We start from the raw sequence: 16,041 nt of genomic DNA on the forward strand, positions 1-16,041 counted from the left end.
GAGAATGCATCCTTGGATTCCAACTGAAGCTTTTAGTCGTGTGTATTATGACTCCACAGCTAAAGGAACACTTCTAGGGGAATGTTGGGGTGTAAAGGGCATGCAACTTGAAAACTTTAAAAAGAGTGAGGTGAGGTAGACTTTGTTAGTACAGAATAGTTTGGTTTGACTTATTCTAGACTTGCCTGACACAGTAAGGTGATTAAACTTCATGCACTGAGGTATGAGGTCCCGGAGCTGGCAGTTAAGAGTCCTGGCCATATTGCTCCAATCACCCAGAGATGCTCTTTTTGGAGCTCTCCATCCCTGATGCAAAGGAGGTCACCCTGCTGTAGGAGAATTTTCGCATTTGCATCAGTAAATCCGAGGACTCCGTATCCTGCTGCACCTCACCTACTCAAACTTTCCCACTATGCATCTGTGCTACAGAGCTTTACAATCAGTATGAAAAACTCTTTGGGATGCTCGCACCTTTGCTACATCCTACCACCAGATGGGCAAGCTCTCAAATCAGACATGTTTCCAGTGCCTGCAACTCATCTACATCATGCAAATCTCATTGTTGCTGGAAATTATATTCAGTCAGGCTGATGTTCCACCTCTCAGAATATCGAGGCTATAATGTTTAGTACATCCATTTGCAAAAGAAGGGAAACTGGAATGAGTCAATTATGGAATTTGATGTTGCAATTTAGGATTCATAGAAGAGCCACATTAAAACATTCAGATTTAAAAACAACGCAACGTACTAAATGGTGCAGTTAAAATTGGGGATGGGGGAGGCAAGAGAGTGGGAAGAACAAACACAAAAAAAACCTTCTAAATGACTACTTATCTTCAAAGGCAATCACTGGGGGGGGGGGGGGGGAGAAAGAGAGAAGATGATCAAAGGGAGTTAAAAAAAACACTGCAACTTTGTGAGACAGTCCATTACACGAATGTCACTGTGCACTTAATACATTTATTCAAGTTTTGTTTTGCAATGTATATCCTTGGTCAGACATTTTCTACTGTGCACATGGGATTCAAATGGTTGGCCATTCCACTTTTGCTAATTGTGCAGTATGATTTAAAGTTATTTTTAGAAGCAGACTGACTCTCAAATGTTCAGCCTTCCTTTCAGAAGGATCACAGCAGAGTAATCTTTTGAGCCTAACAAGAGTGTTCTAATTGTTCATTGCTCAGCTGTGAGTATCATGCACTTGTGGAACCATTTGCTCCATTTACAACAACAAATGCTCAACTCCATTGATTTCTTTAAAATTAAAATTTCTGGGCAGAAATCCCACTATAATTCAGGTAACACAGCAAGTCACAAGCATTTAGGTTCTGGTTATGTTTATTTGTTCCTTTTTGGATTTTTTTTTTTGAGGGGGAGGGAAGAGGGTGAGAACCAGTAATACAGAAACTTAGTATCTAAATTGGTAAATGCAAATAAATTTCCAGAAATAATTCTACATGCTATATTCTGAACCTATGGAAATCATGCTGGCTTGAGAAATTACAAATTTAAAAATGTACAATAAAAATAAAGATGAAAATTCAACATTCATCTTACTGTTGTCTATAGTTTTAACTTTTACAGTAATGTTTGTAACTCAGTTATTTCCATGCAGAGAATTCTAATCTTAAGTTTTAACAAATTAAACAAAGAATTTAAGACTTCTTGGAGCATTTCCAAAATCAGTTTTGAAATGGATTCTAAATTGTTCAAAGGTGTATTTAATGGGAAGTCAAGCATCACTAAAATGTACCAATTCCTATATATGTAGTGAATGCTCTTTTCAAAACAAGCCAATTCTAAAGATAGGAAAACGGGGAAAGCATCAGGACAAGATTTTCATTTTACACAATTAACCATAGTGCTAAACACGAAGTTAGCTTCAAAATGCCTCAAATTCATTTTAAAGTCACAATGAAACTATAAAATTAAAATAAATACAGAAAAAATCTTACATCTGCTAAAATAAATAAATGTATCTGAACACTTTACTATGGAAAATGCATACCAGAAAGTTACAAGTACTGACAGCTTTTCATACAGGAAACAACTGCTAGTACAGTGATGCTGGCTAAATTCATTGCATGCTGTGAAGCACTGTAGGTGGCTCAAGGTCAGCCACTCATTGCCGTTACCTTGAGGTAGATAACACATGCGTACCATGTTCTGCATTCATTTGCTGGTTTTGCTGGCATCACATGTTTAAGAAACATTTAAGCTATCAGAAAATGTCTAATATACTGCTGGGGAAAACAAATGCACTTTACTGCTTGGACTTAAACACTTTTAATTTGATTTCAAATGAACCTTTAAAAAAAAAAAATCTCATGCACGTATATTTCAACTGTGTATTTGCCAAAATGGAAACCGTTCCATTTGTAAAACAAGTAGACTGTGCTTGGTGGCTTTTTCATTTCACCAATAAAATGTGTCCACTTGGCTTAGTGCATTTTCTCACCACCGTTTCATAGTCACAATTTTCTGCATTAGTCATTGGTTTTTTTGCAATGTACATTATTTTAAACTGTGTGCAAATGACGTAAGTTTACAAAAAATTAAAATGCAATGTCAAAATAATTTGACTTGTAAAAATGGTAAACCATTCAAATCAAAAGGAGCAGGTATTGAAATTACAAAAATAAAAAGATTCCAGACTTAAGAAAACAAGACAAATGCACATAGTAAAGTATACAAAACAAATGTCTGCTGAGTGTTCTATTCAGTTCAAATGTTTCAAGATGCTACTATAGGTCTTATGAGGAATCTGAGGAGACAGTTTTGCAGCTGCAGGTGCTAAAGTGGTTTGAATCGCTCTAGATTTCAGTGGTGAACTGACAGGATTGTCAAATTGGGGAATACCGATGGACTCCAACTGCTTGCTGAATGGGATCTCCCCATTTCTGCTTACCTCTTTCACACTCTCTTCACTAATTCTGGCCCCCAGTTTCCTGTCACTTGCCGGCTCAGATTCTGCTATTTCTACATCATCTTTTTTGTTGAATAACTTGTCTAAGTAACTAGTAAATGTACTTTTTTCTAGCTGCTCATCCTTTCTGCTGTCCCAACAAACATCTTCATCTAGGTGAATTAGAAAGCTTTCATCCCCACCACCACTTTCATCAATTGCAAACTGACATTCCCATGGATTCTGACTTTGACACTCTAGTTGAGCCAAATTAGCCATCCCCTTCTCCTCCTTCTCCTGACTAACAGACTTGCAATTTGACATTGAACTTTTCAGGTCCAAATGGGACACTGAACTGTTCAAGTCATTCAGCTTGTCTATATCACGAGACTCTGGCTGCAAACTGAGCTTGATGGTGTTTGCCATGAAAGAATCAAAGTCAAACCCTCGAATCTTCTCTTTGTCCTTTTCAGCAATCTGGTGGGTTGCCTCCACCAGAGCTAACTGTGCTTTCACTAGTCCGTTCTTTTCACACTTTGATTTGCCTTTTTTATCTGGCTTCTCTCTGCTCTGCTCTTTCCAGTTAGATAGGTCTATAATAAGTTTGGGCTCATAGTAATGATTCACTTCACTTTCGTTCCACACCAAGTTATCTAAGTAGGATGGTGACCCTACTTTATAGTTACAGGTATGGCCACATTCCAGATCACAGTATTTGTTTTCATGGTGATCTGGATGTGGCCAAGAATGTTCAGTGGAAAAGTTCAAGTCAAATGCAGGATCCTCCAAATACTTTTCACGGTCTCCATCTAAATACTTGCGAGGGTCCACTTGCACCTCATCTTCTTCAGTCATGTCAGACATTGCTCGTGGATCACGCTGAACATCATCTGCCTCAAAGTTACTGTGCAAAGGCCAGTCATGGTCTGACAATTCGCTTTCATGGTATCTGAAACAAACAATTTAAGCAATGGAAAATCTGAACATCTGGCATAATACCCACATCTCGAATGATTCCAAGATTGAAACATCACCTTGCTGAAATACAACAGAACATTTTAACTTGAAGTATTGCACTAATACATATTAGATGATTTAGAAAATAAAGTATCCATGAAAAAAACACAAGTTGGACACTCAGTGGGATGACTTCATCTTTGGATCTAACTCTATCTGGACCAAAGGGCAATGTGTCATTTCTTGGATACCTGTTAAAATTAGGAAGTCTCAATTCAGCTGAGCATAGAACTAGTTGATCAATTTGAAAACACACACTTCATTCTATAGGCAAACTTTTCCACCAAAACAGGATGGAAAGCAGAGGAAATAGTGTTACCACACTCAAGTTCAGGGAGAATCTTTATGGTATCTTAAAGGAACAATACAAATCTAGTGGGCACAAAATCCACACTACGCATGGCCAGAACACTTGAGTTACTTACAGACCTCCATAAAACTCCTATCTATAACAACTAGTCAGTACAGATACCTAGGATCTGCATTTACGCCACAACATTCATATGGTTTTCTTGTCTAACGTTTGATTGAACAGTGTAGTGTTCAATCACCTATTTTTTACCCTCACTAGCTTATTTTATTGAAGCCAATGTCTTGTACTGAAAATCTTCCTGGGAAGGTTCCAACATTATGGTTCGATTACGACTGCAGGTGGCTTTCCAGGCCATTAAATCATTTACCAGGAAGAAAAATCTTCATTTAATTGGTAAAAAACATAATTTCAATGATGGACGATTCCCTGCCATAAAGGCAGCATGCAGGCATATCCTTCATTCATAAAAGGAGTGGCAAATACATTGTAATGTTGCAGAACGGTCACAATGTGCATCAATGCACTGTAAAACTGTAAACTGAACAATCCTTTACAATAAGCAAGAGATTATAAAGCTACCTTTTTTGGTTATGCCCAGAAGTAACTCCCTTTTGGTCTAATTATTGAACTAGATTTCTTAAAAACAAAAACTCAGAGCAATCGTATTTTATCAAACACAAGATGGCAAATGTATTAGAAGTGAATTAGTAAATATATTACCTGTCCCAGTTGTAAATATGGCTATGACTCTCATCCATTAGCAAAATATCATCAACTTCATCCTCAATGTGAAAGGGGTGGGTAGAAGTGGGTTCATCCAAAGGGAAGGAATAAATACTCATGTATGGATGCGCTAAGGCTTCAGCTGCTGTCAATCTGTCCATCGGATTGAAGGTCAAAATTTGTTCCAGAAAATCCAATGCTAAGTTTTAAAAGAAACACACATTTTTATAGAAGACTCAACTTTTCATTTCACATACTCTCCAATTCCACAAGTATCTTTGTCCCATTATTGTCCTGTCTAAACATCAATAGATAATTGCAAGGTCAATAATTCCCAACACCAGAGAAATCAGGAAGGCAATCTGTCCCCAAACTCCACCAATTTCACTCTAACTGGATGTTATAATGCAAAAGCTTGGATTTACCCTTCAGGTTTCCCCTCCCTTTGGTTTCTGCCCAATAGTTCAGCCAAAATTAGGAAAACAGCTGGGGAATTATGACTGTGCAATTTTCCAGGTCATTTAAAAAAATGCAATTTGAGAGCTAAAAGTTGGCTACAATTTTTTCAATGTAACGATTACAGAATAAATTAGAAAATAAATATCAAATAAATTTGAATTAGTTTAAGCAGAATACAAATTCAAGACAAGTTACTTTTGTAAGTACCTTCAGAACAGATACCAGGGAGTAGCTGTGGTAACGGGTTATGCGGTTCTGTCATGTCATTTTGTATATAAACTGGGATCACACCCAATAGCTCCTGAAGGTCTTCTTCATGGATTACAGGGATGGAATTAAGAATCAACTGCATTTGCTCCAGCTCATGAGCACCTAAACAATGTTTAAAAAAAACTCAACATCTGAAGGGATAAAATATTAACAAGCAAACCATAACATTAGTTCTATATGTATAGCAATCATCAAGACTAACAACTGTTCTGATGAAAGGTCACAGACCTGAAACATTAACAGTTTCTCTCTCCACAGATGCTACCTGACCTGCTGAGTATTTCCAGCATTTTCTGCTTTTATTTCAGATTTCCAACATCTGCAGTATTTTGCTTCTGAGCTTTTAATCATTCCATTAAATGCTACAACATAAAATGTCTGGGGTCTACAAATGAAGTGCTGCATTGAACTCAATATGGCAAATGCTTAAAACACTGATATAAGCATTTAGGATAAAAACACTGATTTATATCTTTAGGTTTTATGATTAAAATTAATTGCTTAGTTCAAAAATGCAACCAGTGGGGTACCGCAGGGATCAGTGCTAGGACCCTTACTGTTTGTAGTGTACATTAGTGATTTGGACGTGAACATAGGAGGTATGATCTGTAAGTTCGCAGACGACACGAAAATTGGTGGTGTCGTAAATGGTGAGGAGGAAGGCCTTAGATTACAGGATGATATAAATGGGCTGGTAAGATGGGTGGAGCTGTGGCAAATGGAGTTTAATCCTGAGAAGTGTGAGGTGATGCACTTTGGGAGGACTAACAAGGCAAGAGAATATACAATGGATGGTAGGACCCTCGAGAGTACAGAAGGACCTTGGGGTGCTTGTCCATGGATCACTGAAGGCAGCAGCACAGGTAGATAAGGTGGTTGGGAAGGCATACGTGATACTTGCCTTTATTAGCCAAGGCATAGAATATAAGAGCAGGGAGGTTATGATGGAGCTGTATAAAACGCTGGTTAGGCTGTAGCTGGAGTGCTGTGTATCGTTCTGGTCACAACACTATAGGAAGGATGTGATTGCAATGGAGAGGACGCAGAGGAGATTCACCAGGATGTTGCCTGGGCTGGAGCATCTCAGTTATGAAGAGAGACTGGATAGGCTGGGGTTGTTTTCCTTGGAGCGGAGAAGGCTGGGGGGGGGGGGGGGACCTGATTGAGGTATACAAAATTATGAGGGGCATCGATAGGATAGATAGGAAGAAACTTTTTCCCTTAGTGGAGGTCAATAGCTAGGGGACATAGATTTAAGGTAAGGGGTAGGAGGTTTAGAGAGGAATTGAGGAAAGTTTTTTTCCACCCAGAGGGTGGTTGGAATCTGGAACACACCGCCTGAAGGGGTAGTAGAAGCAGGAACACTCACGACATTTAAGAAGTATTTAGATGAGCACTTGAAATGCCATAATATACAAGGCTACGGGCCAAGTGCGGGGAAGTGGGATTAGTTTTGGACAGGAGCTTGATGGTCGGCACAGGCGCATTGGGCCGAAGGGCCTTGTTTCTGTGCTGTAAAACTCTATGACTCTAAAACAAAGTTTAGCGCAAGCTAAGTTACTGTACAATAACACTCACACTTGCTCCTCAGTTTGCTCCAGTAATACTGACCTGCAAAAAGTGTTTTCCCAGTCAGCATTTCAGCAAAGATGCAGCCAGCAGCCCACATGTCAATGGCTTTGGTGTAGTTGTTGGGAGAGAGGAGGAGACGTGGAGATCTGTACCACTTTGTAACTAATCCTTCAGACAGATAGCCCTAGAAAAATAAGTTATACATTTTTTCCCCCTCCAAAGAGCCATTGTATACTAAGTCACTTGTACCAAAAAAAAATAATCCATGCACACTCCACTTAGATACATTCGGCTGGTTTACAGATCTTCTGTAAAATACATTAGATAAGACATTCCATGCAGCAATCTGGAATTTAAATTTCTGAAGTTTTAGAACCTGCTTACACTTTACAACAGAATACTGGATCTGATCAGAAACTGCATCACTGATTCACACGCTTATCAATAAACAGTCATTGTAGATAATATGCTTACATTATTGATCTAATACACAAATTTTTAAAAAGTGTCAATTGCCAGTAAGCATCCCATTTTTACCCCACTTTGCTGAATAAAAAGCTCAGTGGTGCCAGATTCTCTCTGCTACAAACACTATAACATAAATAAGCAATGCCTTCTAATCTAAGAAATATGATGCTTCTCCTTAACTTGAGCTATATAGAAGTACAAGTTTCTGTTGGTTTTCTAGATAGATCCACTTACTAGGCTGTGAATATTCATGGCCAGGGATACAAAATGCAAGTGACCAGAAAGTCAATTCTGGGCACCATTCCAATGCCATTGCTAAATGTTTATAATTCAGTTCAAAAATATGCAACATAAAAATAATCCAGTAAAAGTTGCATAATTATGGTTGCACCCTGCTGTTTACTAAGATTTTATGCACAAATTTTTCCTATTCCTATTATAGTTTATTCAATAGTGGACATTTGAAGAGTATATTTGCACATGCTGGCTGCAATTTTAAATAAGGCCATTATGCAATTTTTCAATGCAAGCCATCAAAATTAAATGTGCTTTGCCATGCAACATTAGCATTTTTGACAACTGATAGGTTATCTATGCATAATAAATCCACCTTGTGATAAATCTTTCACACTGTTCTCTTCAAATTCACTTCATGCATACCTCCACTAATGTACATTTGCTACCTAAAAGGGTCCATCCAGCAATAGTCATTCAGCAATGCACATATTAATACCTGGGAGGACACAATAGTTTCCATTCATAAGACTCAGTTACTGAATGAGAATACTATTCCCCCCGTTTTGGTCAGTTTTTAAAGGCAAGTATAAACACTGACTTTTCGTCTACATTTAGAACAGGTTATACTTTTCATCAATTTTCCTGCAAATTGAAAAAATGCGGCCAAGATATTAGAAGCAAAAATCCACCTAACAACTTCTCTTAGAAAGGTTACAAGGGGAAAAAAAAAGACTGCTTAAGATTGGAGAACAATATTCCTGCATATAATTCAATGATGTGATTGCATGGAATTTGTTTTGATATTTTTGATAAATTCCGCACAAAACACAAATATGGAACTAAGACAGAAACAAGGTGGTATTGAGCTCCTGCTAATCCACTGTATCCCAATCAATCATCCATCACAACCACTCTACAATAACCTACCAGTAATTGTGAATATGTACTTTATACTCAGACCAGAACACACTCCCCTGTACTTTACTCCCTCCCAAAACTGCCTAGACATCTGCAAGGTGGGCCAGTAGGTGGCCTGCTTCCAGGCCTCCACAACAGTCTTTCAATCAAGATGCTACACAGACAAAGCCTACAAGGAGACTCTAAAAATTTTATTTGTTATAGCATAGATTAGAAACTGACCACAATGGAGAATCAAATCAAGACTGTCGGGCATTTGTTCAGAGCATCCCTGCGCTAATGCTCCTCTGGCTGTTAAGTAGCTATAAGCTATGCCTCCAGACTGCATCAACCACAAATACTGGATGTTCTAATTTTGGCTCAAATGTAGCTGAATGTCTTTGCTCAGTGGGTATAAACACAGCTACTGCTCCAAGCCATACAGAGAAAGGTATAAATAAAGAACATTAAAAATGCATATGCTGGAAATCAAACAAAAACAGAAATTTCTGAAAACGCTCAGCATGTCAGATTAGCAATTCTTGCTTCAAGTGAACGTTAAGTGAGAAAAGGCAGGGCTTGGCTGTGAATAGCAGAATGAGCACTCACCATCCAGGTTCACACATGAAGAATGGCCATTTCAGAGCTACTGGAGGGCCACTGCTTGTGGAACCATATCCTGGCACAAATTGCTGCCTTCAGGAGAGGGAGGGAGAGGTCTGGAGAAAACAAAGGGACCCTTGTACGTGGAATGATTAGGAAACAAATTAGCCACATGGAAAATCTGTGTATTACCAACATTTAAATGACAACTTTACATTCAGGTGCACATTTAAATAGTCACAGCATGTAATTACTAAACCTAATTAGACAGCATCAAGCATATAGCAGTATGCCAGGAAATGCCCAACATTATTTGAGTTTATCTTTGGTGCCAAAATGTTACTGGTGTTTTCAGGAACAAAAAGAGTCATTGAAAATTGGCAACGAATCGATTTGAAAAGAAAATTTCAGTCAAGGAAGCCAGCAAAATATTTGATTAAAATCAGAGTACTCTCAACCAGTGGTTCAATGAGGTTATCCAGGAAGTTGGGAGAGGTGTCTTCCAGTCTGTGCTGTTAGCTGATCTCAGCAAAGACCAGCAGTCAGATTGCTACAATTGTATAGAGGGGTGTCCTTGTCCCAGGATTAGGCAGAAGGTAAATGAAAACGCCAGGGTGCCCACTCCGGATTGCTATCCAACAACCCTTACTGAGACCGCTAGGAGGTAAGGAACGAAATCAGGCTCAGCAGCGATCTCTTCACTTGATATCAAGGTTCACGTGAGCAATGATCACTCAGGGGAGGCATCATTAGGCAATCAGTGCCTGTTGGACTGTACCCCAGTGCAGCAAAAGAAAAAGTTAGGAACAAGTTAGTGATTATGGACAGGTAGACTGCACCATAATATAATGCCTATTTTGTACCAAATAAAATATCGAGCTAAACTAAATGGAACAAGCCTACATTTTTGCTATCTTCTTCCTCCTCCAAATAAACTTCACAAATTCAGACCAAAATAAGCAAATGTAAACTCAGCCAATCTGAATACATGGGCAGGTTTGCAAAGAACTGGATTAACAGACTGCTAGTAAAGAGAATTTTGAAATAAAAATCCCACATTATTTGAGTTACTCAATCACCTGATGAAAAGTACTTAGAACATAGAAAGTTCTACTTCTATTCATTTCTTCCTTAATATTGATACGGTTTTATCAGAACTGCAAACTTAGTTTTAAGTACTTGTCAATGGGTGCTTAGTGCAAGGTTACACTGTCATAATCAAGAACAAATCTCCCAGCTTTTGATTCAAAAATGACAGCAGCCTTGAAATCAAACAGTCAACGGATTTCACAAAACCATAAATCCAAAATGAATCTAGCAAAACTTCAACGGATCCTTATGTAAAGCCAAGTTAGAGATAAACGACGGTTTATGGTCTCCAGCCTTCTCTTATGGAAATCGACTTGTATTTGAATAGATCAAAGAATAATCTCAAATTTGCCATTTAGTCACCAGTTGAAGATGCAATAACTCAAATATCACCATCCATGAACACCACTTCGAGTAAAAGCTACAAATTGTTTTTTCAAATCAAAATGTTTAAAAAGAGACACATGCAAATATAAATCAAAATGGTCTAATGGGAGAAGTGAATGCTGGTTACCAGTGTTACTTCCATTTTTAATGTTTTCCTTAGTTCTAAGCTGTTTTCAATGTTTAAGGGCTCAAGCAGATGTGCATGACTACATTTTTTTGTTTCAAGTAGTAGTAAATTTAAGGGCTTAGTTAGGTCTTGATTTACTAGGTCTCACAACAATGTCATACTCTCTAGTTTAGCAGAATTAAAAAAGGGAATAACGAAACAGGTTAGAAATACACCAGACAGGCTATGACTTTCATGTATATATGTTGTTCTGATGAAGAGTACACACTCGAAACACCATAACATTTTTTTTCTCTGCAGATGCTGACAGACCTGTGGTGTATTTCCAGCATTTTCTGTTCAAACTAAAGATATAAAATAGTTACAATTTGAAAAGAAAATAAGCCTGATGAGAAAGAGTGCTTCATCCAATTTGGTGGCAATCTGAAAAGGTTTTAAAATTCAAGAGGGCACTGATGCTCAAGTACTAACTTTTTACACACCTGACCTGATGCACTTCCTCTGGGTTGAGGAGTCATTTGCTAAGTGAAAAGTTGTGAAGACCTTTACTTTTACATGGTTGTTTCCAAACATTCACTTTTCTGTATGGGACCTATGTTAGACAAGGGGAAGACACAAGCTTAAATTAAAACCTGATGAGGTATTTAGAATGACTGAATAACTGAAACAAATATTACTTTGAACAGTCTTTGCTACCCCCTCATTGCTCATTGGGCAAAGGGATTAATATATAAAATAGTTTAATGAGAGGTCACAGCACATCAAAAATGCAACCACAAGATTAAGTTCACCTTCTAAAATTCTGCGAAGAAAATAGAGTTAAAAGAAAAATCCCTTAGTGTATTTAAAGAAAAATGCAAATTATAAAACTGAAACCAGACTGTAGGTGTATTCAACTAAAATGAGCAAGACTGAAGTTTGATTTTCAAATGGAGAAATATGAAGATAGTGTCAGATGCTACGCCAGAATGTCTGGTTATATTTCTGGGAAACTGAACAAGGCAACATTTTATGCAAAAACTATTGAAAAGTTGAAAGAGAGCTCCAAATTTAGGAACAGGCATTTTCTCCAGTTGGAAAACACCTGAAGTGGGTGTTTTCCATGTGCAATCATTTTAATCCCACATCGTATGGTAGGAGAAAGGGACAAGAATTTAAACCCTCAATCGTAGAGGAAGATACTGGATTTTTTTTTTAACTTTTGAATCTGCAATGCATGTAATTCAAAACTAGTCACAAACTAGGCTGCACACAAAATCTAAAATTAAACCACAAATGATTAAGTATCAAGGCCACGATCCACATCACTGAAGCTTTATGTACTAGTGAAACCAAACATACAGTGTATATGGGATCGGCCTTTGCAGCACTATTTCAGTTATCAGCATTTGCCAACACCTAGCATTTTCCTTTCCTCAAATATAAAAAAGGCAAGTTACACTTGCATACCGAGTAGTAGGAATTATATTTTGGGCATCTGCTGTACTATGGATTCATTGTGTTACATACATTTCACTAAGAGAAACTGAACATTTTGCAGGATAACATTATTTCTAGGTGCATGTTTCCCTCACTACAGACCATTTAGAACACTTCAGATATTTGCTGCTCTGCTCTTCAAGATCCACTCAAGTTAAAACTTGGTACCTTAGATTGTCAACTTCTGTTTACTGCACTGGGATCATTACATTCAATAATCCTTCCACATTTTCTCAAAATGAGGTTAGAGCACTAAACACCAAGAACCCATTCTATTAAAACTAAATAAATCGACCTTCTAGCAGAAGTTACATAACTTTAATCCAGCATTTGGCTCAGCGCTGAGCTCCTGGCAGAGGCTCAAATATGATTTTTGCACTCTCCCAGACATACTCCTTAATACTGTAAATATCTCCATGCACACACAAACCCAGAAAACTGGTGGAACAGTTTGATAAAAATGCCCAACAGCAGCAAAGTTTATTTTTACATTTAAGAATTGACCAACTGACACAAGTCTGGGTAGAAAAACAAACAAAAAAGTGCTTAAGCATAATAATGCCAAAGCTTAACACAAAATTCAATCATCTACTTCAATTAAAAAGCCTATCCCTTGTACATTCTGAAAGTTATATTCTCAAACATCACGCTCACATCACAACATGTATATATGCCTATGCTACTCAGCCCAACTGCTCATTCTAGGAATATACTACTTGTTTGGGTCAGTAAGTTCAACCCAACACAAAAGCCAATGCCCGGTCACCAAAAGCAAAACTATGCAATCATTTAAGGCAGGTAGCAGTAAAGGAGGAGGCAGTAGCGATATTGGATAGATAAAAATAGATCAAAGAGAGTTTTCTTAAAAGGGTGGTAGTCTTAAAAATAGAGGTGTCATTTGGTCCAGATCAGATGCATCCTGGTTACTGGGGAAATTAAGGATAGAAATTGTGGAAGTTCTGGCCACAATCTTACAGCCCCATATCCAAGGAGGATTGTATCAGAGAACTGGAGTATTGCAAACATGATACATAAACCCAGCAACAACAGGCAGCCGAATGTCAGTGGGGGAAAAAATTTAGACAACAAACTGGGTCAAAATTAATTGCCATTTGGAAAAGTATGGGTTAACAAATGAAAGTCAGCATGAATTTGTTAAAGGCAGATCATGTATGAATGTCTAGATATTTCTTTGATGAAGTTACAAAAAAGGATTGCTAAAGGTAGTGTGGTTAATGTTGTGTATACTTACTTTTAAAAGGCATTTCACAAAGTAGTAGATAATAGATTTGTTAGCAAAATTAAAGCCCAAGGGATTAAAGGGACAGTGGCTGCATGGATACAAAATTGGCTAGAATCACAGAATCATTACAGCACAGGAAGCAGCCATTCAACCCATTGTGTCTGCGCTGGCTCCCCAAAAGGAGAAGTTTACCTAGTGCCACTTCCCCACCTTCTCCCCATAGCCCTGCACATTCTTCCTTTTCAGATAACAATCCAATTCCGTCTTGAATGATTCGATCGCACCTGCCTCCACCACACCTCTTAGGCAGTGCATTCTAGATCCTAACCACTCACTGCATGAAAATATTTTTCGTGTCACCATTGCTTTTTTTTGCCAATTACCTTAAATCTGTGCCCTCTTGCTCTCGATCCTCCCACTAATGTTTTTCTCTATCTACTCTGTCCAGGCCCCTCAATTTTGAACACCTCTATCAAACCTCCTCTCAACCTTCTCTTCTCCAAGGAAAACAGTCTCAATTTCTGCAATCTATCCACGGAATCATACTTGTGAATCTTTTCAGCTGTCTCTCCAATGCCAGCACAATATTTCCTAAAGTGTGACACCCAGAACTGGACACAATACTCCAGTTGAGGCCGAACCAGTGTTCTATACAAGTTTAACATAACTTCCCTGCTTTTGTACTCTATGCCCCAATTAATGAGGCCTAGGATGCTGTATGCTCTATTAAACTCTTTCTCAACTTGTCCTGCCACCTTCAATGATTTACATCCAGGTCCCTCTGCTCCTGCACCCCCTTTAGAACTGCACCTTTTATTTTTCATTGACTCTCCAAGTTTTCTACCAAAATGAATCACTTCACACTTTTCTGTATTAAATTTCATCTGCCATTTGTTTGCCCATTCCACCAACCAATCTGTCCTTTTGAAGTTCTACACTATCCTCAATGTTCACAATGTTTCCAAGTCTCGCCTCATCCACAAATTTTGAAATTGTGTCCTGTACCTTAATAGATAGCAAGAACAGCAAGGGTCCTAATACACAGACCCCTGGGGAACTCCACTACAAATTTTCCTCCAGTCCGAAAAACATCCATTAACAACTACTCTCTGTTTCCTGTCACTCAGCCAATTTCGTATCCATGTTGTTACTGTCCCTTTTATTTCATGAGCTATAACTTTGCTCACAAGTCTGTCCTGCAGTACTTTATCAAATACCTTTTAGAAGTCCAAGTACACCACATCAACAGCGTTACCCCGATCAACCTCATCAAAAAAGCTCCAACAAGTTAGTTAAACACGATTTTCCCTTCACAAATCTGTGCTGGCTTTCCCTAATTAACCCGCATTCGCCTATGTGACTATTAATTTTGTTCCGAATTATCGTTTCTAGAAGCTTCCCACCACTGAGGTTAAACTGACTGGCCTGTACTTGAACACCCTTTTTTGAACAAAGGTATAACATTTGCAATTCTCCAGTCCTCTGGCATCGTACCTGAACCTAAGGAAGACTGGAAAATTATGGCCAATGCCTCCACTATGGGACAGAAAGCAAATAGTGGTGAACTGCTGTTTTTCCAGACTGGGAGGAGGTATACAGTGCTGTATTCCAGGGGTCAGCATTGGCACCACTGCTCTTTTTGATATATTAACGTCTTTAATGTAAAGAGCATAATTTCAAAGTTTGCAGATGGCATAAACTTAGAAATGTAGTAACTAATGGAGAGGACAGTAACAGACTTCAGGAGAACTTAGACTGGCCAGACACATGGCGGATGAAATTTAACATTTAGAGGTGATTCATTTTGGTAGGAAGAATGAGTAGAAGCACTATCAAGTACAATTTTAAAGGGGGTATAGGATAAGTTGGTTAAAAAAAATTGTAGAATCCTTGGCTTTATTAATAGAGGAAGTTATGCTAACGCTTTATAAAACAGTGGTTAGGCCTCAGCTATTATATTCAGTTCTGGGCACCGCGCTTCAGGAAGGATGTCAAAGCCTTAGAGAAGGTTAAGAAGAGATTTACCAGGGATGAGGGACTTCAGTCATGTGGAGGGACTGAAGAAGCTGAGTTGCTTTCCTTAGAGTAGAGAGAGGTTCAAAAGATTTAACAGAGGTGTTCAAAATCACGAAGGGTTGCCATAGAGTAAATAAGCCAGTAACTGGAAAACATGGATTTAAGGTGACTGGCAAAAGAACAACAGGAAACTTTTCTGTTGCAAAAAAAAAGTTATTGTAATTTGGAATGCACT

The 16,041-nt window shown here is 38.3% G+C and overlaps 1 protein-coding gene across 3 annotated transcripts in view; it reads right to left on the reverse strand.

The window, feature by feature from the left end:
• Positions 1 to 1,321: 1,321 nt before the first annotated feature.
• mapk6 (mitogen-activated protein kinase 6) overlaps positions 1,322 to 16,041 on the reverse strand; it is a 50,027-nt gene continuing 35,307 nt past the window's right edge. For all 3 annotated transcript variants that reach the window (XM_068017992.1, XM_068017990.1, XM_068017991.1), the window contains 4 exons: positions 7,300 to 7,444; positions 5,626 to 5,790; positions 4,957 to 5,158; positions 1,322 to 3,855 (listed from right to left, as the gene is read on the reverse strand). In XM_068017992.1, the coding sequence (XP_067874093.1) occupies positions 2,721 to 3,855; positions 4,957 to 5,158; positions 5,626 to 5,790; positions 7,300 to 7,444 (1,647 nt within the window). In that variant the 3' untranslated portion in view covers positions 1,322 to 2,720. The remainder of the gene's footprint in view (positions 3,856 to 4,956; positions 5,159 to 5,625; positions 5,791 to 7,299; positions 7,445 to 16,041) is intronic.

Source organism: Heterodontus francisci, chromosome 38 (genome assembly GCF_036365525.1).
Source record: "Heterodontus francisci isolate sHetFra1 chromosome 38, sHetFra1.hap1, whole genome shotgun sequence".
Taxonomy (NCBI): domain Eukaryota; kingdom Metazoa; phylum Chordata; class Chondrichthyes; order Heterodontiformes; family Heterodontidae; genus Heterodontus; species Heterodontus francisci.